This window comes from Amblyomma americanum, chromosome 4 (assembly GCF_052857255.1).
Source record: "Amblyomma americanum isolate KBUSLIRL-KWMA chromosome 4, ASM5285725v1, whole genome shotgun sequence".
NCBI classification, from domain to species: Eukaryota; Metazoa; Arthropoda; class Arachnida; order Ixodida; family Ixodidae; genus Amblyomma; species Amblyomma americanum.
In genome coordinates, this window is record NC_135500.1 from 114,037,398 (window position 1) to 114,062,781 (window position 25,384).

Genomic DNA, 25,384 nt, shown 5'->3' on the forward strand with positions numbered 1-25,384 from the left:
GGTTGCGAGGCACGCGCGCACTCCTTTTCAATCCTCCTCCATGCTATCAGGCATGCGACACAGCTGGCGACGCGAGCGGAGGCGAACGCAACGACGAGGGAAGCGGCGCCAGCGGCGCGCTGTGTGACGCCATGCTAGATGGCGCGGCGAGCGCGCGGCGTCCGCCCGGCTGCAGCGGTTGCTAGGCAACGGCTCAAGGTCAGTCTCTGTGCCTCCTTGGACACCGCCACAGCGAAATCCCAAGTTCGTGGCCCGCTACAAAACTGCCGCCTGACGTTACAGGCGATCTGGAGCACAACGCTCTCGAAGAAACACGCCTCGTTTGAGTTTGACGCCCCAAGCCGCGGACAACGGGGTGCCCGCTGCGGAGAGGGGGACGGCCGGCGCTCACATCGGGAAATGTACAGTATTGTGCTTTTTTATCGTGAAGACTTAAAAAAATTTCCCTGCCTCAACCGCTGGCTCATTTGCAGCGAAACTGCACACATAGCCTGCGTATTATGTCAACTTTTGTATCGTAGCAAGTTTGACAACGGTACTTACTTAGTTGAGCCGTGCATGATGCGAAAACGTAATCGTCTACGTAGAGATCGGCGAACCAAAACCTGCAGACGACGTTTTTTCGCTGAATGGCGGCAGTGGCGCCATCTTTTTTCGGCAGTGGCAAGCGTCACGAAAAGGCCGCCGAGACGAGCGTTGTAAACAATATTATTTGAAAGGTAAAGCCTCGTTAAATCAGTTGTTCTGATATTTTTTTCGCTCAATTAGCCGAAAATGTTGTAAGCGCTTCTGTTGAAGCAGACGAAACGGCCGGAACGGCATAATCAAAGGGCCGGCGCTTCTCCCACCTCGGCTACGGAATCTGTGCGATCCAAATTTTGGTAGGTCATCCCATGCTTGCCACATGCAACTGGTCATTTAAATAGTCACCGCCTGGTTATGGCCAATCCCCCTTGTGGGTATGTGCCATTGTGTGAAGTCAACAACAACATCAACTCTCTGGCCCTTTGAAACTGCCCGCTTGCCGCGCAGCGGCGAGAAAGTGAAGTAACGGCCGATGGAGGCGTTGAGGATGCGGCGGTTCATATGAACCTCCGTCGTTTGAATCGAGCGCGTGTAATGGGCCCTGCTCCGCCGCCGAAATCGTTTCGGCCCTCTTCTTAATTGCGGGCTATTGCTTGGCACCGACCCCCAGCCCCCTTATTTGCCACACGCGTTTCTTTATTCAAGAGCTAGAGTGTTCGGTGAGTGCCACTCGCTTCACCGCTACTCGCATAGCGGCTACCTTGATTCCCACATGTTTTCACATTTCGATTCACTTGTAGTAGCAGGGTGCGTACAGGGGAGCTGGATGGCTACCGTTGGCTAGGGTGTGGAGGTTCATTTTCGCGTTTGCATTTGTATTGGCGCATGCGACTGTCGCCGTAGTTGCAGCAGTGATAATTGGATACTTTCACCGATAGCTCGGAGTGTCTTGCTTCGCCACCAAGCAGAGTGTAGCTGGAGCTGTTCTCTGCATGCTCCATCGCCTTCGCGGATCTGTTTACCCCTTTGTTTGCTTACTTTCCAGAGCCACCATGGAGCCAGACTACCCGAAGCTTTCCTTAGTCGCCCAGTTCGACGATATCTGCAGGCGCTGTTCAGCGAACACAGACACGGCAGACGAAGGTACGAGAGCCATTTTTCGAACTTGTCTCCTAACTGTCCACAGGACGGTGCGCAAAATTGCAGTATTGCGTAGTCTGCTGGCATATATGCATCTTCGAAGTTCTGTTTGCGGGGTAAGTTTGATATTTGCTCGCGTCACGTCATGTGTGCACGTCTCGCGAAGAGTCATTCTCATGGTAAAAAAACAAACAAAACAACTGGAGTTCATGTCTTAATGCAGCAAATTTCGTCTGTCAGTTTTTTTTTTTTTTTTCAAGGCAGCAAATTGACGCGTCAGTTGCATGGGGAATTCTGTTGGGTCATGAGCGTGGGTAAATTTTCCGGTAAGAGCAATAAATTTGTCATGATATGCAAGTGGCTGCATCGTTCGATGCGGGTGCAGGCTGTTAGCTCTAAAGGTAATGCTGTGTATTTTCCAGAACTGCTTCTGGAGTTTGTGCGCAGTCAGGAGGAGTGTCGAAAACGTTGGCATGCCGCTGTCGTTGAGAATGCAGCTTTGACGAAGCTTATCACCTCTCTGACTACAGCAAACAAAGAACTGGAGCAAAAGTATGCAAATGCCAGGTAAGTTCTGCCATATACTGCTCTCGGTGAGGCTGTGCTTAAGGCTGCTAGCTTCACGCCAAATGGAGACTGTCATGTATAGCTGAATTCTATCAATCAAGTTACAAAGATATAGCTCTTGTAGGTTGTCAGACATGGTGATCTCGGTGGCTTAATAACTGATGCCTTGCTGCTAATTTTGGAAGGCAGTATGGTCTTTACCTGAAACGCAGCAACTGTGTAGCAGAGAAACCCATTGCTGTCATGTACAGAGTGTGCTCATTTGTTTAAGTCATGAGTGTAACCTGCTCTGTTCACTTGGGCCTATTTAGCCTCTCCGGTTTTAATCAACTAATTGGGACTTTGAGCGGGCTAATGCATCATTATTTCAGAATTTTTTGGTTTGAAGTTGGTGCTCGTGTGTCTCTTGACTGTCTCATGTCTTCATGTTGAGTTTTGCAGTAATCATGTACTCTGCAACTAGGTTTTAGAAAGAAAGGCTGAATGGATGTGCATTCTCTATTTCTTCTGCTTTCCAAATTTGGCACTTGCCCACCCAGTTTGCTTCTTTGATTCTGCTTCCTGTTTTACTCAGTTCACCTCCTTTAGTTCATCTCCTGTCCTGAAATGCTAATCTTACCTCTGATTAGAAACCGATTAGATTGTGTGCACCAAGCGTGGGTGCTAGCACACTGCAGCAACTCTCAGTTGTCCGAATTGTCAGCTAAAGAAATGGGACAGACCCTAGAGATGGTACACTGGACAGTGCTTACAAGTGAATTGAGAGAAACAGGTAGTTGCAATGCATACTACACCGAGATTTCCCAAGAAAAAAAAAAGTGATACATTGATATTGGCTGGTTTTTCTCATTGTGCTAGGTGTGGCCAGATTTGCATTTTGTACAAGGAAAAAAAAAGCAAAAAAAAATCTTCAACGCAGTCAATGCATATACAATGTAATCAGTGCAGAGCTCTAGTTATTCTTTTGTAAGGTAAAAGGTCATGGATGTCGCAAGTGAACAAAAAACAGTTAAAAAAGCGATAGAAACTAATTCTAGGTTTTTTTTAACTCGAAATTCTCGCACACGTAGGTCCGCAATAGCCTGCTGCCCAGCTGTTCCAATACAGTTGCTGAGAGAATCATTGCATGCTTTCCTTTGAATTCATTAAGATCCTTCATTTATGATAGTTCAAAGATGAGTCAAATGCTCCGGATACGATTGCATCCAAACCACGGGTTCTGTGTCTAGAAATAGTGTAATGTCAGTGTGACATTCCGTGTACCGCAGTTGTAGCATTGAATCAACAGTTGGTACTGCGCTTAATTGGTTTTCTTTCAGGGTGCTCTGTTCCATGTTACATCTTTCAGCGTGCATCAAGCTTTCACCCATGCTTTTACCCTTTGCTCTCGAATAGCTGCGGCAGTTGGCTAGGTGCACAATTATGATATGGCATGTTCACTGGAAAACAACACACTAGGATAACTGCCTTTCTGTTTTTCTACATTGCGTTCAGTACCATAGCAACCAAGAATTACATTTTAATCCTATGGACCACCATCGTTTGGTGCTAGCCAGTGAGCGTACGCATTGCACATGTATGCCCCTTCGTAATATCAAACTGCCTGTATTTTCTAGCGGCTCGTTTACATGCAAAAGCCTTCTAATCGTGCCTTCTCTTGCTTCAGGGAGGTTTTGCAGAGAGAAATACTTCGTAGGGAGAAGTGCGAAGAGCAAGTGAAAATGCTGGTAAAACATTTTTATTTTTTTCTCGTCTACGTGTGTCCGCACTTTCCCGCATTCTCTGCTCCGCTCTTTCAGCGACGCCAGGTACAGCTGATTCGCGAGTTCCTTGCAAACACACCTGAACTGCCCAACGAGACAGCCGACAAGCTTTCCGTTCTCGTGCCCATCGATGGTGGGAAGCTGCATGAGCAAGTCAACAGGTTAGCCACAGAAGTTTTCAGACGTGCTGTTGTTTTAAGGTCCTTCAACAGCTGTGTTTCTTTTCTTGGTCAGGGAAGAGGATGGACTTTTACAGCTTTCACTTGGTTAGCTCCTCTCACCGGTGTGGGTTATTTGTGCACACTGTGCTCAAAAGTGCAGCAACCTTCTGGAGGTTCTGCACATGTGAAAAGTCCAAAAGGACTGGAGGCACATTTTTTTTTTAAGTTAAAGCACAGACACTGCTCGAGTCTGCACTTCCCTCAAAATCCAGTAGACTCCTAGTGGTGGCACTTGGAATGGCAAATTGAATGCATTACGCAATCTAATTGGAACAGATCATTGATTTAATTATGCTGAGTTCTTGTGTAGTAAATCGATGCCACTTATTTACTGACCACAAACTTGTTTGTTACTCACCTTGATATCTTTTCTATAGTTATGCAGTGTATCAAAAGGTCAGTGAAATGCTTGATGCTTTTGCACATGGAAAACTTAGCCAGCTGTGACTATATTGATAGCCGTGATGCAGCAGGGATGCAAGCACAATGTTTGACATCTAATAGGTATGGTACAACAACAGAAGGAAATGTATGCCCCTTTTCTAGAAGCAACTGTATCTGTACAGAGTTGCAGAAGTTTAGTATAACAGGGGACAGTATATAGTGCAACCTCTGTCTGCATATGAAAATTTAAATGTGTTATTAGTCCTCATGTGGCTAGCATGCCCAGCCTCTTGAAATCTGTTCAGCATGAGAAGCCTGTTTGTGTTTTTCGCTGGAAATGCAGTTGCCTCTATTCAGGCATGCAGGATTTGTCGCCAGAGACTCGTTTGCTATAATAGCAGGGGAAGTGCACACCAGTCAGCGTGCACCAGGCTGGTCAGCTAGCTGCGCCTGTAATCCGTGTGCATTTCAGGGTCATTGACGAATCCGTGGGCTCGGAGCTTTCGCCCTCTGGAGACAGCCTGGACGACAGTGATGATGGTGGCTGCGGCGGCAACAGTCCCTGTCTCTCGCAGGGAAAACGCCGATACAGCAGCTTCTTCAAGAGCACCTCACCGGTCACCAAGAAGCCAAAGGCAAGCGACCTTTATTTTGTTACTTCAACCGGTTGCTTTATTTTTTCAAGCATCCTTAATGCTGGCTCATCAGTTGGGTCTTGTTGGACATATGTGTTTTTTCTTATATCAGCAGATTGGCGCTCTGCTTTATATCTTTCCACTTTTATCTTGTTCACTTCTCAGATCTGTTTGCTGCCATAAGCCAGCCTTCTTGCAGCAATGCCTATGTTGGGCAAAAAGGAGCTTTTCAAGGCTTAGTGTCTATTCTAGTATTGTAGAGCTGGTGGTATTGGTAGTAGGAAGTAGTGTGTTAGTTGGCAACGTTTGTGTAAACACTGCTGTGTTCGCTGTCTGGACAGTGACTCTGTCCCTTCAGTGTTCATGTGGGATAGTTGCCAATTGCAGCCACCTGACCTCGGGAGTAAAGTTAATGTGATGCTGCTAATTTTGAGCTTGGGAGGCAAAAACTAGGCTGTAAACTGGATGACTAGTTTGGAGAGAGAGAAAATGGTGCTGAGAGTTGGGCTAGTTGAGGGCAGTCTATCACGGAAAGTTTGTATATGCATACAGCACCAGTGTACGGCAGGGGGAAAAAAATATCGGTATTTTTTCGTGAGGAAAGGGCTTGTATGTTACGTCATGCTTGAAACTTGCATCTTTAACATCCAAAACACAGCCCTAAGGGACTGCACCGCAGCATTCATTTATGCAGCTAGGCATTTTGAAGGGGAGCAGTTCTAGTTGCATAAAGTTGTTGCATGCAGTAGTTGCAGGCCTACGATGGCTGTGAACAGCAAGAGGAAATTAACTTATGAATAACTGTTATGCAGTTTTATGGGAGCGCAAGTTTGATTTCTAAAGACAACTGTACTGTCCAATGTCCAAGTCACTCCAAGGCTCACTTGCTGTTAATTACTTAATCCCAACTAAAGAATGGAAATATCTTCCCAGCAGTTCTTGCTGTTCTCAGAGCCATACCTGCCTCTCCGTTGTCGTGCTGCTACAGTAATTCCTTTGTCTGCCTTGTGGTGTTTGTTCTCCGTACTTGTGACGGAATACTCGTAGATTCTTCTAGGCTGGCAATTCATGGAACTGAAGCGACGTCTTAGGAGTTTTGTGCTAGAATTTAGCCTTTGCATGTCTGCAGATTCTGTCTTCCATAGTTCAAGGTGGGCAAGTTCACGCATGGTGTTCTCGTAAAGAATGCGATGCAATTTAAGGAATATGCAAGCATGAAAAATTCAGTGTAAAAAATCAATGCAAGAGTAGTGCACTCAGTGACAGATTTTTGCCCTTGATTAGACTTGCAGTAGACTTTTTGCTAAGCGTGCTAGTTTGTCAGTGTGTTTGTATGCGCTTGGACTTAAGCTCAGTTACTCCTAGCTTTTTCTTTTCCAAGCCATTCATGCGGTAAGGTGTCGGTTTGGTGGAACAATGTGCGTCTCCTGTGCAGGCCCAAGATGAAACACAGGCAAATGGTGCAAGTGCGCTTCACACGACTGTGATGATCAAGAACAGCAAGGAACTTGTGGCAACTTCTCGAGTGGTCAGCCAGTCGGTGACACCAGCCACGCCAACACCACAGCCGGCAACTCCAGTTCCCGCTGCACAAGATGCTCTGCCACGTGTACCCACAACGCCAAAGTTTGCGAGCGGTCAGTCATGTTTGGCACTGTGCTCGCAGTTGGCAGTGCACCATACCCAACCACCCTCTTCACTTCTCCCATAGATCGCCCCTGAGGAGTGTGTAAAATTGGCAATTAATTTTTTCACTTCGGGTAAAAGATTGTTCTAGTCGCCGGTGGAGAATTGCCACTTTCTTTAAAAGAATACACACTAAACTTCTGCTTCTGTGTTTTAACACGACAGCGTTAAGGACCCCGCTCTCCAGAAAATATGCTGTCAGCGCTGTGAGTGAACAATCGCGAGCAAGGCTCTGGCAGGTGCTCCCGAGAGAGCAACCTAGGAGGCAGGTGGTCCACCTAGGTCATGTGACCTTGTGGTGTCATTACAACATGCCCACCGTGGATATTGAGCAAACTGCCCACCTTGGCAGGCGGCAGTTAATAATAATAATAATTGGTTTTTGGGGGGAAAGGAAATGGCGCAGTATTTGTCTCATATATCGTTGGACACCTGAACCGCGCCGTAAGGGAAGGGATAAAGGAGGGAGTGAAAGAAGAAAGAAAGAGGGAGGTGCCGTAGTGGAGGGCTCCGGAATAATTTCGACCACCTGGGAATCTTTAACGTGCACTGACATCGTACAGCACACGGGCGCCTTAGCGTTTTTCCTCCATAAAAATGCAGCCGCCGCGGGCGGCAGTTAAATCAGTGATTGGTGGCTCGGGAAGAGCAACCTGGGCCACACAAGGCCCATCGCTGGGAGCACCTGCCATCGCCTAAGCAATTGCACATTGCTTAATTAACCGCTCCACCACTGCGCCAGGATGGGTATGTGGACTCCCAGAGATCTATGAACGTAAAATGCAGAATGACGTGCATATATTGGAGTTAAACCATTAAGCTGTCGTGCCGTACCCTTAAGGTCCCTGAAACACCTTCCGAGGAAAGCACATCAACTCGCTCAATCACTGCATTGTGCTGTCATGAAAACCTGATTCAAGTAATACACTTCTACACACAGCAGAGGACCCACAATCCCGCGCAAAAGTTGGCGAGCCCTTCCCTCCTTCCCGGCGACATTTTCATGCTCGCACCCTCCTCCGTAGCTCGCATCTACGTATACATGTTGAGAGGTGGCTACTGGATAGATTCTTTGACGTCAGGCAGCTACCAAGGCCACGTAGCTCCTGCGGATCAGGAAGCTTAGTCCCCGGAGGTGGAGGAGCGCTAACCTTCCGGTGTGCAAACAGTGACGAGAGGAGAGGGAAAAGCGCGAAGACGCTGAAATTCAAATTTTGACTACAGATAACCCAGCTTCTACAAAGTGCATTAGACAATTTCTAGCCGGATAGTACTCGTCAAGAGGTGTGCTTTAACATCACAGCCATACTGCAACTTTATTAGAGCCCCTTTCAGAGCCCCTTTAAGACCAATTTTGAGTGTCCCCTCCAATTTCCTTCTTTGTAATGATGCAGTAGACATAAGTATGCAAGCATCACCCCACGGTATTTCTCTATGGCTGTTCAAAAAGTAATAATTTAATGTGTTTCTGGGGATGCTGCTTCGGTTTCAACAACTTAACAACAGCAGATGTCAAAACTGGTTTATTGGTTGCGATGTCAAAACTGGTTTATTGGAAAAAAACTACAGTATAATCTGGTGCGTAGCTTTTTTTCACTACAGCGCCTTCTTCGAGAGCTGGAATGATGGCAAATAGCATATCAGCAGTTATATTTGTCTTTTTCATGCCTCGCGTGACCAAAACCGGCCTGTGATGTCAAAGCCATCTGTGTTGTTTGAACGGAAACAGCATTCATGTATACTAATGTGTTATGCATTGTTGCAAAAAAAACTATAAAAGCACAGGTTGCTGTGGTGCTGTGTCCAGAGTAAAATGCATATAAAGAAACTTCAATGTCTGGAAATATGGATGCATTAAGAATGTGTTGAAATCTCGAATCCAAAATAGGAGCCGCAAGGGGGGCTGCACATTATTTTCAACTACCTCATGTTCTTTAATGTGCAGTGACGTTGCCCAGCACAATACAAGTCATTCTTCCTTCAAATTGCAAGTGAGTGAAACAACCTTAAAGTTGCATCACACCTTTCATCAAGAAAAAGAATGTTTTATTGCTTATGTTAACTGCACCCTTTATGTGACACCCCTAAAAAAGGTTGTTGAGGCATTTTTTTCTTACTACAAGTTGAACTCGTGTGTTTTGTGGCAAGCTAGCTGTGTCCAGTTTACTGAGAGTAGGGTTCACAAAATGCAGTTTTTTTGTTCAGTGGCCAAATGGGATGGGGTTAAGGGGTTCTGAAAAAAATTTCTTTTAAATGCCTGTTACGGTGTTAAGGAATAAAAGTGACGTGAAGGACATCTTTCACCTCTATCAAAATATGGCTACTAAAGCTGAGGTATGATCCTGTGCCACTGACAATCATTCGGAGATAACTGCATGAGGATTGCGATACTGAGACACCATTGGTTTGTACAAACATCCACACACTCGCTTTAAAGTGCTTGCTCTTAATGAGGTTGTGACATTCATTGCTGCCCTCCTGGCTTCATGTAGTTTTTAGAGGCGAATGAAGCAAAGCACTGCGATGTTTGAGTGTGTATGCACGCTAAGCTGTTGATTCGAACCCAAGGAGATTCATAAGCAATGCTAGTGTTGTCCCCAGTTCACCATTCCAACACCGTAGACAAGCATGAGCATGTCTGTGTACAGCCTTTGCCAATAGTGGGGAGCCCTAAGCCTTAAAGTGTGGCTCTTGTACCATAAAATTTCAAGAAGTACTTGGAACGTTATGCAATGCATAACGAGCCATGTACACAGTAGGGCCCAGAACCAAACTTCTTTAGCTGTGCCATATAGTGAATGAATCTTATGGTTGAAATGTCTTCAGTTTCAATGAAATCTTCTTTATCCTGGCTCATGCCTAAAAAAATGCAAACCCAGGATCTGCACCCAGCACTCCAGTGGCCCAGCGGCGGGCGCATGCGGCCTTGGGTGCCTCCATGCCCAAGCGCAGCAACTCTGCTGAGAGGCTGCCGATGCGGCAGCACACCTTCGTCACCAAGACGGCGCTCAGGAGGGACGGCATCTGTGGCCCCTGCGGCAAACGCCTTGGCTTCTACAAGACAGTCTTCAAGTGCAGCTGCTGCCAGTCTGTCTGTCACCCACAGTGCAGGGACCAGGTGGGTGACTGGTACTGCACTAGGACAGCCATTTCACAGAAGCGTGCATCGACCAGGTCTTCGATCGGCTTGTCTAAATTTTTACACATTTCAGTCTCTCTACTCTTTTGCTGTCTCTATCCCCCCTTAATTGTTCCTATTGTCTCCTTGCAGTGTGGCTCATTATTTGACCATGCTGGAGAAGTAGATTGCTCAGTTGAGTTTAGGGCCATTAAATATGCAGGTGCAATCAGGTGCAGGTGAAATCTAAAGCATATGCACTCGGTTCTACTCATTCATGCTGCTTAAAGGAGGCGGTGAAAATTGAAGCATTTGTGAAAATCGTGTAACTGAAGCATTTGTGGCAACGTTAACAGACCTGTCATGCAGGCCTAGCTTATTCATCTTCACATTTGTTGTTTGATACCTGTTTTGCTCTCTTTCATGTGTATGTCTGGCGGTTCTAATAGCTGCTGTACTTCAAGTCCTGGAGTGTAATGATCTGACTGCGCACATATATGTGCCTGGTTTTGAAAATACATCTGAGCATTCACTTGAACCTCTCCCTTACAGATGCATATGGGTGCATTCATTTTCATACTCGTGCTGTACCATTCTTTGCCCTGAGATTTCTTCTGGCTCTTCTGTAATCGCTATGTGTTCAAATGAACAAGCAGATTCAGAGTACTGTACTTCACTGTTCATTCAGCTTTTCTGTGTGCTAACACTATTGGACATTATCAAACTGCATTCTGTGAAATGCTTGGAGGAAGACTTGTTCAGTTCCCTCAGGTTGTACCCAAATCTGCATGCTGCCAACCCATTGGTACCAGGTGCCACTGCCCTGCATTGCACCATGTGACACTCCAAAGCACAAGCTTATCTCGGACTGTGCACCACCTACTCCGCCCATGGTGCCTGCTCTGGTGGTCCACTGCATACAGGAGGTGGAGCGCAGGGGCCTGGATGCCGTGGGCATCTACCGGTGGGTGTTTTTACGTGGTCTTCTTGCATTTGTGCACTTTGCAACGATGGCCGTTTTCATCTGAAGGCTATAACTGGATAGAACTTGAGAACGAGTGGCAAAAGCCCCTCAGAGGAAGCCCTTCGACCAATAACGCAAACCTACTGTGATGACTACGCTTTCACTTGCCTTGCACCTCCTAACCACGCGAGATTCCACATCCAGCAGGTGCGAGGCGGTTGACTGGAACATCTCAGCAATAGGTCGATAGCATAGAAACGGCAATACAAAGACAGTATGCTACTTCCATTCGATCCTGCACTTAATATGTGCCAACGGTGGCTCACTGGTTATGGCGCTCGGCTGCTGTCCCGCAGGATGCGGGTTCGATCTCGGCCGCGGCGGTCGAATTTCGATGCAGGCGAAATTCTAGAGGCCCGTGTACTGTGCGATGTCAGTGCATGTTAAAGAACCCCAGGGGGTCGAAATTTCCGGAGCCCTTCACTATGGCGTCCCTCATAGCCTGTGTCGCTTTGGTACGTTAAACCACCTTAAACCTAAACCGGAGCACTGAGGGCAACTCCATGCAGTCGTTGTTCTCAATAAAAATCTATTCTCTGGCTTTTTCTGGCAATGCTGACGTTTGTCTGGCAGCAAAAACAATTTATGGCTGGGAAAATTGAATTTAAAGTTTTTCTCGCCAGTCACTTCAAACTGTCGATGTCCACACCAAAAAGGACTGGTCGCCATTCATTTCGAAATAGTGGCTATGTAGCGTGTGGGGTTGAATGGAGGGTATATACATACGGTTTTTCTGCTTAATCGCGGCAGACTGTTCAAACCGCCGGACCCCACCCCATGACTGTGAGCGCTGTCGAGTGCACGCCGACCACAGCGGGCCATGCTCTGAGGGAAACAAAGGAAAGACACTGACTGACACAAAAAGGCAATTTTGTTGCTACATCAACGATAACGCCAGCTAGCAGCAAACTGCACTAAGGAATTGAAATCCTCTTAACCAGCAAGGTTAAGAGAGAATGTTCGCCCACGCTAGGGCAGGGGAGAAACTGCGAGGCCGGACTGGCAAGCTCGCAGGAAGATGTTCCCATGAGGTCTCTCCTCGCTGGCGGAGACCAGGGCAGCGTGCCGAAGTGTCTGCACGTGACCAGTTCCTGTGCCGAAGAGAGAGAGAGTGCTCCCCGCACGCACAGCAATCTCGCAACACCTGTATCTGTTTTTCTCTAGCTTATAATGGCTGTGTCTTCAGTGAGAATGGTCCCTTTGCAATTAGTAGTACGCTGTACCTTATCAAAACAGGCCAGTTTCTGTTTGTTCTCGGTGTCCCTGGTGAATGTCTTGCATGTCTTCTCCCGTGTCCCTTGTCTAGCTTAAATTCTGAATTCTTCACGTCATCCCTTTAAACATGCTCAGAGTCAATGACACCCAGTTTTTGTTCCTAGGAAATAAAAACGTATTGCTTGGTTTTTTCTGGCTGTTTATTGAGAAAAAAGTTTATTGAGAAAGTTGCACTTAGAAATGGTGCTTTCTTTTTTTTAGCTACTGTGTTCAAACTCGAGATGTTAAAAATGAAAACATGGTAACCGCCGTTGGGCGTAGCCTAGTTGCAGATCTGCAAACAATAAAGAGTCTTGACATTATCAGGTTTCTTGTTAAAACAGCTGTAATTTTTTATGTAACATATTTTTTTTGCGTTTTCCAGCTTATAAAAACTGTTTTCAGTGAAAGTAGGCTCTTTGGAATTGGCTTTTGTCGGTATTTATGTCTTTATGACAGTATGTAATGTCCCGCATCAAGACATTTGAGGTATCATTAATGTCCTCAGTATCACCTTCATTCTTCAGTTCCTGTGTGGGCTGACTGCAGGGCTTTGGAGAGTTGCAGAGTCAAGCAGTTTGCTGAAATGTGATGGCTGCAGCTAGCACAGGACAGGGTTAATGGGAAATTAGTGGGAGAGGCCTTCATCCTGCAGTGGAAGTAGTAGTTAGGCTGACTACTGATCAACACATCTTTCTTCTTCTGATGTTCAGGGTGCCTGGAGCGGAGAGAGAAGTCCGCGAAATAAGGGAAAAGTTCCAGTCTGGCAAAGGGCTTCCGAACTTGGTGAGTTTAATGCTTGCTGCGTAGAAACGCTGCAGTGCGGTGAATGGCTCTGCCTTGTGGGGCACCAGGGGAAAAACCTGGCACATGTTGTCGTACTTGTCAGTCAGATCATCTCTGAGATTGTCTTTGAAAATAGTTTGAGTCAGTGGACCTTTCTTGAGACGCTGTGTAGAATTGAATCTTGTGGCAAACTGAACAGTCTGAGCATTTTGTTCTCGGTGCATGCACTGCAAACAAATTTGCTCAGTGCACAACGCAGCACTGTGCAGTGTGGGACTAAGGTTGCATTGACTGCTGTTGTTATTTTATTTTTTTCAGTCCAAGGCCGACATCTACGCAGTGTGCGGCACCCTCAAGGACTTCCTGCGCTCTCTGAATGAGACGCTCATCACCAAGTCTCTGTGGCACACCTTTGCCGAGGCATCGCGTAAGAGGCACCTCCTTCACGTTGTCGAGTTCTGGTTTTGGATTTCTCAAATGAGCATCAGAATTCGTAATGGTCCGAATGAACTTTTTCTTCAGCTAAGTTTCTTTGAAAGCCGTTCTACCTTCCTGCTTAAGTTTGACCTCACTTAAGTTCTTATCAAGCATATCGCAAAGCAATGGCCTCCCCAAGAACTAATGGGGACTGGCAGCGTAACTGGTGGTTGGGTTTTATGGCTGCAGCAGTTGTGAAACTGTACATGTGAAATCTGAGTCTTGCATGGGTAGCCTTCTTGGCTTGGCAATATGTTCATCTGTATGCACCCCATGTCATCAACCATCGTGGCAATTTTATGCAGGCGTGAATTGTTTGTGGCACCAAGAAACTTTGGTCGAGTTTGACTGTTTGCGTTAGATATTGGAACTTCTGCAACTCCAAACGATGCGGTGCTTCTTTTGACTGTACAAAACTGGAAACTGTCCCATGGTTTCACGCTTCAAAGATCAACAGCGAGCGTAGGCACAGATTTTGATCACAGCAGATGCAAAGATCTCTACTAACATTGTACGTACTTCCTCCTGGTTCGATTATTTTTTTTTCTTGGAACGCATCTAGGTGCAAGTTTCTGAAAGATTGGGTGCAGGAGACAGCTCAATATTTTTTTTTAATTTACTGTCTCAATATGCCCAATGTAAAGATAATGTAAACTTTAAACTCCCTCCTTTACGCGCAGCTGAAGACTTGCGCACAGTGAAGCCCATGTAATGGCATTTACATTTCCAAAAATATACACGGGATAGTAAGGTCACTTTCACACTTGTCAAAAAATCCGGCGAGCAAAGCGGATTCAGTCGCTTGAAAAAAGTAGGACCTGTTGTCATCTGTTGACGCCCTGACGAGATGGAAACGCTGCGCCACGGCTGTTTTTCACTTTTCCGCGCACTTCCCGGCCACTACGTCGCCACTCGGGGCGTACACAGGTATGGATAGGAAAAAGCAAAAAACGACGCTGTCTACATACTGTAAGCATATGCACGCTTACGTACGCTAAATGCAGGCACATTCCCACATTTAGTTCAGCGTTTGCAGACTCAACGATAAGTTCAGCCTAGTGGTGCCATCTGGTTGTCAGGACTGGAACAATTACTGTCAACAAAGCAATGCTCCTCTTAAGCTTAGAAGCTGCAGAATCGTCACTGTAAGTAAAAAATAAAGCAAATTTATCACTTATACGTTTTCTTGTAGGCGAGGTAAGGCTAAGCGAAAAACTGGTGCCTGATTTATGGTCAGTGAACACGCACTGAAAAAGGCAGCACGAATGACGAATTCATTCTGAAGCGAGAGGTCGTGCTTTGATGGGCGCCACTGTGTTTGTCAGTGCAGAATTTTTCCGGCAGCGGAAATTAGTCCAGGAGCAATCGGCCTCGTTGCGCCCCTTTCCGCCCCAGTCAGCGTCAAAAGTGGTTGAATCTGCTTCGCTTACCGGATTTTTTGACAAGTGTGAACGGGCCTTAAGTGGGACAGACGGAGCCCCCTGTGGTAGGGGTAATGTTAAGAGACAGCAAAATAGCAGATTGGGTGAGGGAACAATGCGACTGTAATGGGCACATGTAACGAGACAGGAAAAGACCATATAGTATTGCAAGAGTGCAATCCTATCAAAGGGTGGCAGGGAGTCAGGTGGGTGGGCAAATAAGATTAGGACATTGTCTGGGGATAAGGTGGCTGCAGCTGGCTCAGGATTAGCGTAAATGGAGAGATACGGGAGAGGCCTTTGTCCTGCAGCAGTTGTGGCTGGGTTGATGATGTTGGCGGGGGTTATGCAGAGCTGGAGGGCGAGGACCGGGTGTGGTCCACCTGGCAGGCGGTGAGCAAGCTTCCTCGGGCGAACCGGGACACCCTGGCGCTGCTGGTGCTGCACCTGCAGACGGTGGCCGCCCACCCCGCGGCCAAGATGCCCATTCCCAACCTGGTGCGCATCTTCGCACCCACTGTGGTGGGCTTCTCTTCGGACAAGGCCACCACCCCAGCACCCAGCATGCTTGGGGATGTGGAGCACCAGAACCGGGTGAGGAGGGCAGCGCCACTGCCACTTTGTGCCTGGGGCTCTTGCTTGCTTTTGTTGGTTTGAGGCTTTCTTTCACGCGCAACTCCCTTCTGAATGATGAAGCCAAGAAGCAGGATTTTTCCTCCTTTCATGGGTGCTGCCGCCCACACACTGCTCAGCACCCCAAACGACAGACAAGTAGAACTCCATACATATATGGCAACAGCTTACAAAAATAGAAGGGAAACAGTGCTGCAATGTATACACAGCTTGGACGAATGGTGAAAAACAGACGTATACCTTTATGATCAATCGGCAAATCAGAAAGGCACTGATTGTCCCCTCCGAGTGCTGTGTCCACACGTGTGGATGCGACCTAAACCTAATTACATTCTCATATATGAGGTGAACTTCTGCATTGGAATCCCACGCCCTAAACATTTAGAATGTGCCTGTCAAGTACTGAGACCTATGTGTGGAAAAAAAAAATTAAATGTGGGCATCTGCACATTTAATAGAGGAAAATTTGACTTTATTCTCGCATGCTTCCTTTTCAGCTGGTTGTTTATGACTCAGAAATGTAACATGTGAATTGTGTAAATAAAATAATGTGCAAAAGCCCCTCCAATTTTCATTGTTGTAGAGAAATTAGGACTGCTGCTCTGCATTTTAAAGTTCTGCACCCACAAATGCGGAAATTCTACAACAGTTGGTTGGAGTACCTCTGAAGTGCCAAGAGCAAGTGTCAAAAAAGAGTGCATTCAATGTGCTCGCCTTTCAGACTGATTCTGCTAATAGCTTAGTCGCCCGCAACAAAGCACATCCAAATAAGTGCAGCTATCTGAGCAGTGGGAATATGGTGCGAGGTAGGTTTCAGAAGTACTCTATTTAGAGCTAACAAGTTATCCACCATAGCGGTGATAGGTGTGTGTCGAAAGCTTCTGAATCAACCATGTCAGTTCTGGTTAAACGTTATGGCTCTGTTTTTACTATACATAGCTACTTGGTGGAAACTTGTAGGATATAGGGAAGCGACGAAACATTGAGCTGATGCTATTATGTCAAGAGATAGTCGCAGCTGTAACAATACAGAGATGCATATAAATAGGAAAAGGCACTAGTGCAGTCGCATGCACAACCCCAAGAAATGCTCATATTTTTCTTTATGGAAAGCGTGGCAGAAATTCAGGCACTGAAGTATGCTTAGTACCAGTATTTTGGCCACACCTGTATTTCGCTGCAACAGCCACCAGGAGCGGGTTTAATTAATCCTACTGTCTGGCTTAGTAACGATATGACCCATAGGTTCCAGAATTGTTTTCCTGCTGTTGCTGTAAAAATTGTGCACAAATAGGCACATAAAAAGTAGCATGGTGATGCCTCTCGAATTCTGCACAGAATCAACCTTCTCTCAATTTTTGAAGGCTCTTCAAGGTGGTTAACTGTACATGGCATCAGTAAGCCCTGCTTTTAATTGAACCATGTTGATTTTTTTGCTTGCATTCAATTACAATAGACAGTTGTGTGCATTGTGCCTGGTGTTCAAATGAACGCAAACATAGTGTCTCTGGCAGGATGTTGCGTTCATCACACAAGACCAGCACTGCATCCCACAAACTGGGCAGTTTCTAAATCATTGCTGGATGGCTGAAGAATGAGCGCAGTGGCTGTGCTCAGTGCTCACTGCTGAAGATTTCGACAAATCTCCTTTGCTCGCTGACATTGGGCGTTTATAGTGTCATAAATGATGATCATAAAGTGCGATTGACATTTTTTATTACTATTGCTGCTTGAGGGTGTATGTGGTTAAGGTATTGACAAACTGGGCATTTGCATTTTCAGGTGATGGAAGCACTGTTGGCATTGCCAACAGAGTACTGGACCCGGCTGTTAAAAGCCTGACGTAGTGGATACTTTTCCACTACTAAACTGACATGCCTGGTAAGTTCTCTCTGTGTAAAAGTAGCACTGTGGGGATGCTGGGACAGTGGGAAGGAAATGCATACAGCAAATGAATTTGTGCAGCTATGTTGGAGGGATTGGATTTTTCTCCCAAGTCAGTTAGCCAAGATATGGCTAAGCAGTGCATGGACTCGGGTGTCGGAATTTTGTTTACTTGTGTGCTTTTGCTGGAGCACGATCACAACCTGCTGGCTGCAGGAAGCCCCACGGGCGGGCTTGTGTTCACCAAGAAGATTGTAGACGGACTAGAAACAGTTGAGCTTTGCAGAAAGTGGTGGCTTGCATACTAGGGTTGTGCGACTCTCGAAGCGAATAATGCGGCACTCGATTCAGGGTTCGAAGCAAACAGCCGTGAATATTTTAAATATTTTTCACAAATATTTTTGAAAATAGTAAATATTTTTGGAATATTTCAAACTTCGAGAATTAAAGGAACTAAGCTATTGAATAAAGCAGTCGATGTCTTATGAGCGTGCTAACACTTCCGTGCAATCGTACCGCTCTGGATTTCGGCACACATCTTGCACACGGCAAGGCAGCTGCGTCTACAAACTCTGCCTTCAACGGCGTCATGGTTCGGCACGTTGCTGACGAGCGCACATGATGGAACAGAGCCCAGATGCGAAAGTGAACACGCTATGGCGGGAACTGCGCTGCACCTGCCACACGAAAGGCCTGAAAGGCGAATATAGCAACAAAAAAAAGATGTGAATGCAGAACAACTACCAACATGAGGAGAGCGCTCCATCGGCATTGGCTTACATAGTTGCCGTGTCACTGGAAACAAACTTTTTTTTGTTTACAGTGTTTACAAGACAGTGTTACTGTCTTGTACTTAGGGTTATGCCTCCCCCATGCTTCTGTCCTACCTTTTCGCATGTTTAGACTGAAGTACTCGCGTCGTAAGGAGTTCCAATTAAACCTGCTCTCTGCAGGGATAGGTGCACAGTGTACGTGACCGTCTGTCATGCGAATGAGGACGGGGAAATTGCGGCATCAGATGCGGTCTGTCCTTAATTTCAGTCTGCGAAAAACCTCCCGAAAACTTTTATATACGAAATCAGCAGCAAATAAAGAAACGCACAATAAGGGCTTGAGACTATGATGCTATGATGCCTGCTGCTCTTTCAGCATTGCCTAATGCAACTTTGAAAGCATTTTTTATTCTTGTCCTGGGGAATTCTGCAAACCACATCTTTTGCTGTAAGCTATTGAGCTCTAATGATCAGTTGTATCTTTTTATCTTAAGACTACATTTCGTGAGTCAAACCCTTCACTTGGTTTAGAAAATATTTGCTTTTCTTTGAACTGAAAATTCACTATTCGCACATGCCTATTGCATGCAATTTCAGTTCCCCGCAGCATTGTTTCTATTATCGTACTGTGTACAGTGGGCAAGACAAGTGTCTGTAGGAACATTTTATGGCTTTCTTTTGTAGCATCGGCAGTCATATTATGGGTCTCAATGTTGTGGAGGCTCTACAGAAACCTTGATAGTGTATTGTTTTAAAAACTTTTTTTTTTAAGTAGGGGACCAGCTGCAAGGGTAAAAAATCAGTGTTGTGTGGCTGTCAGGTTTCTCCCTCTTGTCCCACCTGAAAAGAATCTCGAAAGCATTTTCAAGGAGTCCCGTCCTTCACACATTATCCTTTTAAGCAGAAATTGTGAAATTGGAAGTGGGACGCAGCTTTATGTGAGAGTTTTGAGCGTGACGTGCCACTTTTAAGTGCTTGGTGCTTGTTTGCTTCTGCAACTCTCAGGTGCTGTCCAGGCCTGCAGATGCGATCCTGCTGGCTTTTTTAGACCTGTGGGGAGCCGGGCTTTTTTAAAGTTCATTATTTTTTTAACCTTGACACCCTGTATATAGTGCAAGATTTTAATAAACTGGTCCAAAGCCCTGTATTATAGTGCAAGATCTTAATAAACTAGTCTTATTGCTGCAGTGGCCTAGTGGTCTGAGCATTCGCCTCGCATGCGGGAGGTGCAGGGTTCGACCCCCATTGCCGCCGGGTACCCACCGGTGATACAATGGGTACAAGCTTTCCCCTGGTCTGGTGCTTGGCTTATTTAGGGTGAGATGCTTGGAAAATGTATCTTTGACGATGCTTGGAAAATGTATCTTTGACCCCACCTTGAGTAGAAGAAAATGCCTTGTGCCATGGCACTCTTTGGCCACAGATGCCTTTGTGCCGTAAAAATCAATCGTCATCATCAATAAACTAGCCTGAAGCCCTTTCTGCAGTGTTCGTTGAACAGCCATCAGAGATGATGCAGCAGTACTTGGCATCAACTCCTTCCTTTCTGCCTTTTATATCTTCACTGCAGTAGCTCTGTCCGGCCCAACAAAACTTGGGCGGCATTTCTTTTTCACCTCAAATTTGGGCTCAAATCTAGTCTTTCAGCAGAAAGTTTTGTAATTTGGCTTTTTTGTGGGAGAGGGTCAATCTTTGAACCAAAAGACTATGTACCTTAATATTAGCACTTGTTTTCATACAAAGATTAAAATCCTTTATATGGCCACTATTTTTGCAAACAATATGGAAATGGAAGGTGCACTAAAATTAGTCAAATCACACTTCTTTGTTTCGTCCTCTATTACAATAATTTTGTTGCATATATTACAATCTGCACAGAAATTCTGGCTCATAGCAAGACCTGCTTGCCTTTGTTTTTGCACTGGGTAAACATTAATTTCACCACAGCAAACATATTGGAGGCCTTGAGCAGGATGTCGTTATCGCAGGTAGGACTTGATACAGTGATGCCAATAAGGTCTTCTTTACTTCCGAAAGGTACTTTCAGTACTTTTCTCATACCTAGCATTGCCAGCATGAATAACAACCCTTAAAACTGGTTTAAAGTAGTAAGTTGAGTGAAAACACCCCTTTTGGAATAAGAAACAATTAAGCTATCCGCTTGTTAACGGCAAGCGTAGCAGTAGGGAAAAGCAGAAAACTAGGTTTGCAGATGAAATTCTGGAGTTTTCAGGGAGAGGGGCCGTATCTGGCACAAGATTGGGTTAATTGAAGAAATATAAGGGACCGATTTCCTGCAGTGGGCGTACTCGGGCTGATGATTATCAACATTTTTTTAGTATTTAGTACGGTCTCTTCAGATTAATTGTGCACTAGAAAATTATGTTCTGTAGAAGGCACACATGTGGTTTAACTGGACTTTCAAGATGTTTGTTCAAGACTTGGCTGTGAAATTGGGCTTTACCTGTTTGCCAGTCAGACGCTCAGATTGCCTTCTAGGCGCACTGGGAACAATTATGCGGGGGTGCGAGGATTTTTGGCGCTCAAATTCCTGGTTTTCAAACATTTAATGCTGCACGTTTTTATCCCAGCTGTTCTGAAAAGCGCGCTGCCGTGCTACCAGAACGCTGAAAGGGACTGTGAAAGGGGGACTCAACAAAGATGTGATGTGCTTAGGATGCTAAAAGGACGCCGCTTCACAAATATCCTCCAGCAAGGATTTTCTACATGCGTTTTGTGGAAGCTGAGTTATCTGTAGCGGAAATTTGAATTTCGGCGTCTTCGCGTCTTTCCCCTCTCTTCTCGTCACTTTTTGCACGCTGGAATGCCGGCGCTCCTCCGCCGGCCCCTCGCACTCGCCCCCTCCGACGGCTGCCGAGGCGAGCGAAGCAATGCTAGAAGTCCGGTGCTGACGTAACGAGCGCGGATTCGGGCGAAAGCCCAGCACCGCAGGTCGCCGCTAGTCGCGGAGGCGGGAGTTTTCAAAATTCTATTGCAAATTATCGGCTCGCTTTTGAGGTCTTGTACGCGGCATGAACGCTCGTTGGCGTGCACCCTATACGTAATGTGATCATTTTATAGATAACCTCAAACAGCCTTTTTCAGGGACTCTTTAATTATTATTCTTCGACAAGTTCCCGTTTTTCCAAGTTGACCTCATTTTGCTCCACCGTCAACTAATCACACTCGAAAGAAGTTATGTGTGTAGTGTTGGCAGCCAAATAAACTCACGAGCGCGCTAGATTCACACAAGACGAAACCGAAACTAACCGCGTCACAGCGGCCGCCGAGAAAGTGGGCGCGCCCTTAAGTAATTCGTGACACCGGCCAGCGTGCTGAGGCTAAATTGCTTGAAATATGGCCTACTTTGACAAACAAAAATATAATTTCCCAACTTGCTCATGTCAGAAGCCGCGCAGGAGTGCCTTCGATCGAAGAGCAGCGACGCAAAAACACGCAGAGACAGAGTTTGCGCGAACTGAAAAAAAAAAAAAGAGCTAGAGCGCCGAATGCTCACATGTGCAGATGCCTCGCTTTGGTCATTTTAAAAAATACCCCTCGATATTTTCGCCGTTCACACTGCTTTCACTCTTATCGGCGGCCGCACGCGGGTGGCGCCATTTGGCGAGTGGATTGAGAACTAGACATTTGGAACGTGACGCGTTTCCTCAGGCCAGTTTTCGTCGAGTGCCCTCGTTTGGCGCCGTGGCTTTCGAATGTCCGCGTAGCCCCAGATGCATGGATCCTCGACCGTGCTGTGTCGTCGGCTGCGAAGCCAGTGACTGGCAAGAACACAGGCACAGTATTCCGAAGGACGTGCGTGTGCGAGCTGCCTGGATGGAACGCGTTGGACTGCCACCTACGGACACCCGCCGAAATCTCTATGTTTGTGGTCGACACTTCGCGCCTGACGCTTACTTTTATGACCCAGCGTTGATGCGGCAGTTTGGACTCAGTAGGAAGGCCATGCGTAGACCGAGGACTCTACCGACTATGTTTCTTCCCAATGCAAAGGCAAGGCAGCAGGCACGCGAGTGTGTGCGGCACTGTGATGGATTATCATTTTCTTGACATTTTTTTTAGGCGTACATACAACGTCGTGATAGATAACCGAAAATTTGTGCACGCATGGATGGATGGATGGAAGGTAGGAGCGTCCCCTTTGAAACGGGGTAGTAGGTATTGCCCAATCTGAACGGTCCGCAAGGTATGCTGGGTACTCCTAGTTCCGGGCCGTTCGGCGAGATGCGTGTGCATCGGTTTGCTCGAAATGCTTTTTTTATTTTTGTTTAACTGAGTTGTGAATTATTAAAATTCGCCTTTTTCTTTAAAAACGTCGCCCTACACTTTTAACCTTATGTCACCTCTCTGCTTTTGAGACAGCAATCTTCCAACTGCTTTTTGCTAATTACCACCGCAGATTTATTTACATGACTATTATCTCTAAACCCTCCGGCCTCGGGAAGAGTGACTGTGCCTGCTTTGACATTGGGATGGATGCCATCACATTTTAGTGTGAGGTGTTCTATTGTTCCTACAGATTTATCACACACAGTACATGTGTCATCTTCGTTAAATTTCTTTTGTAGCTGCGTACTCCAAGACATCCTGACCTAGCTTCAAAGAGAAGGGCACTGGGTAGGTTTCCTCCTGAGCTATCATAAAATGCTTCCTTCCTGATCTGCGTTTTCCAGTATCGATATAGTTCTACACTATGCTTCTTTTCCATTGAATCTGTCCAATTTTTACTTTCATCGTTTTTAACCTGTTGTTTAATGCTCCTTCTTTCTCTGTCCTCATGTCTGGCATACTTACTGGTTAGCTTTTCAGTTCTTTTCCGCCACTGTGAGTCAACGCTCTTTCTGTATAGGTATTTAAATACCTTAGCTGCCCACCTGTTATCGTCCAATTTCCTCAGGCGTTCTTCGTATAGTATTTTACTCTGAGCTTCCAGTACTTCGAACGATGCCCATCCCATATCCCCCTGCACTGCCTCGTTTGTGGTTTTCCCGTGGACACCTAGTGCTAATCTTCGAACAGCTCTCTGATTTACTTCTAATCTCGACTGAACCACATTCCCGAGAGTAAGCCCGGCACCATTATTCCTTTCGAAATTTTACCTCTCAGTACTTCATATTTGTTGTACACCCATATAATGCCCTATATGCTTCATTATCCCAGCAGTAATCTCTTTGCCCTTTTGCTATGAGAGAGTCTTCGTGCTTTTGCGTGTACATCTGCCCTTCGTTTACCCATACCCCCAGATATTTGCATTCGGCCACTCTGGGTACTTCATGGCTTTGTATTGTATTCATGGCTTTGTAGCGTCGAAAATCGTCACACCCGACTTAGTTGCGCTAAAACTGAAACCTAGGCTGTCTCATTCTTCGTCTCCACAGCAATTAACCAGAATTTGCGAATCTTCCTGGCTATCTGAACAGTAGAATATCGTCCACATACATACATTAAACCCGGTAGTCGTTGCTCAACAACCCTTCCGCCTAATCTGTACGACAGATTATGACCTAGATTGCTTCCTTGTAGCCTTCTTTCCATACTTATCATATAAAGCATGGACAGCAGCGGTGGTAGCTAGAGGACAAACTTGCCTTAATCCTCGACAGTTGTCGTACTCCTAATTCCTACCCATGTTATCTCAGCTTTATTTTCTCGATATATTTCCTTTAGAAAATCGGTTACCTCATGACCGAAACCTTCACCTTTTAATATGTTCCACAGGAGTTCCCTTTTCACGTTGTCGTATGCACCGTTTATGTCCAGGAAAGCTAAATACAGAGGTCTGTTTTCCGCCTTAGCTATTTCTATGCACTGGGTAAGCTATCATATAAGCACCTACCACTTCTGAACCCGTTCTGAAGTTCTTCGAGTATTCGATTACTTTCTACCTATGACTTCATTTTGAATTTCACTGCCTGCATCGCTAGCCTGTATATAACTGATGTTATCGTAACCAGACGGAAGGATTTTATGTTCATCTTATTACCTTTACCTTTATAAATTGGATTCATTTTGCTCTGCTTCCAGCAGTGCGGAATTTGCTAATTTTTTATGACTGCCTCCAATGATTTCATCAGCGTTTCCTTGCCTCTTGGGCCAAGTTCATTAATTAGCCTGATTGGAATTTCGTCTACCCCTACGAAATGGCTTTTCGCCTTTTTCCAGTCAAGATTGGTCAGTTTTAAGCTGTTTTCTATTCTGCTATCCTGTGTTACTTTCTCATCTGGGGCGATTACCCTATCCTATTTCCTAAATGACTCAGCTATAACTGATGCAACGTATTTCACAGCGTCATCTCCCTCTAAACATTTTTCCTCGGCATCGTGAATCTGTTCCTGCTTTCTGTGATTTAATTTATCCAGGCAGCTTATATGTTTCCAGAATTTTCTTGACCCCCCTATAGTTGCATCGCGAACTTCAGCCAGCCAGCGATCAGAGGACTGCTTTATTTTAGCCTTTATGAGGACCTGCACTTGTTGTTTCTTTTGTCGATAAGATTCCCATTTTTGGCCTAATTCCGCTTAAGATAACTAGCCCTCTTTGCTTCTCTGTGTTCCAGTGAAGCCAACCGTCGTTGTTTGATGGCCTCCATAATTTCCTTATTCCACCAACTTTGTGGCTTCCTCTCCAAAGGTTTACTCCTTTTGCATCTTTTATTTTTGTACTAATGAGTAGTTCTAAGTGATTATGATCTCACTTTTTCATGGGATGTGTCTCTATTGCTTCCTCTATGCCGGCCGCTATCTGCGCTATTTGTTCGTCATTTAATTTTGCGTACTCTTTTTGACTCCCCTTCATTTCTCTTTTGAGCAGGGCTCCCAACTGTAGACTAGCATCCTTATGATCACTTCCGAGGCTGTACTTCCCCTCTTCGTCTATATCCATTACTGCGAGCTTGCTATACATCCCCTGCGACATTAAGCAGTAGTCAATGGTCGTTTGCCTGTTCAATGATTCCCACGTGATTTGTCCCTCACACTTAGTTTCTCTATTTACAATACTAGGTTGTGTCACTCACAGAAGTCTAGCACCATCTTCCCGTTACAATCTGTGTATCCATCCAGATCCTCGATGT

The 25,384-nt window shown here is 45.8% G+C and overlaps 1 protein-coding gene and 1 long non-coding RNA gene across 4 annotated transcripts in view; both read left to right on the forward strand.

Annotated features, from left to right (window-relative positions):
* Positions 1-25,384, forward strand: part of LOC144128241 (uncharacterized) — a 165,044-nt gene that overhangs the window by 783 nt on the left and 138,877 nt on the right. The gene's annotated exons all lie outside the window — the stretch shown is intronic.
* Positions 180-19,478, forward strand: LOC144128231 (rac GTPase-activating protein 1-like). Of its 3 annotated transcripts, none has more exons than XM_077661469.1 (14): positions 180-401; positions 1,571-1,668; positions 2,088-2,232; positions 3,899-3,959; positions 4,032-4,156; positions 5,073-5,235; positions 6,671-6,872; positions 9,801-10,039; positions 10,852-11,003; positions 13,031-13,103; positions 13,422-13,530; positions 15,354-15,595; positions 17,417-17,515; positions 19,297-19,478. In XM_077661469.1, exons 2-13 carry the CDS (start codon positions 1,578-1,580, stop codon positions 17,474-17,476), a joined length of 1,662 nt encoding a protein of 553 aa, XP_077517595.1. In that variant the 5' UTR covers positions 180-401; positions 1,571-1,577; the 3' UTR covers positions 17,477-17,515; positions 19,297-19,478. The 3 variants fall into 3 exon arrangements, with proteins under 3 accessions (XP_077517595.1, XP_077517596.1, XP_077517594.1); XM_077661470.1 differs by lacking the exon at positions 180-401 and adding an exon at positions 778-881; XM_077661468.1 differs by lacking the exon at positions 180-401 and adding an exon at positions 1,021-1,244.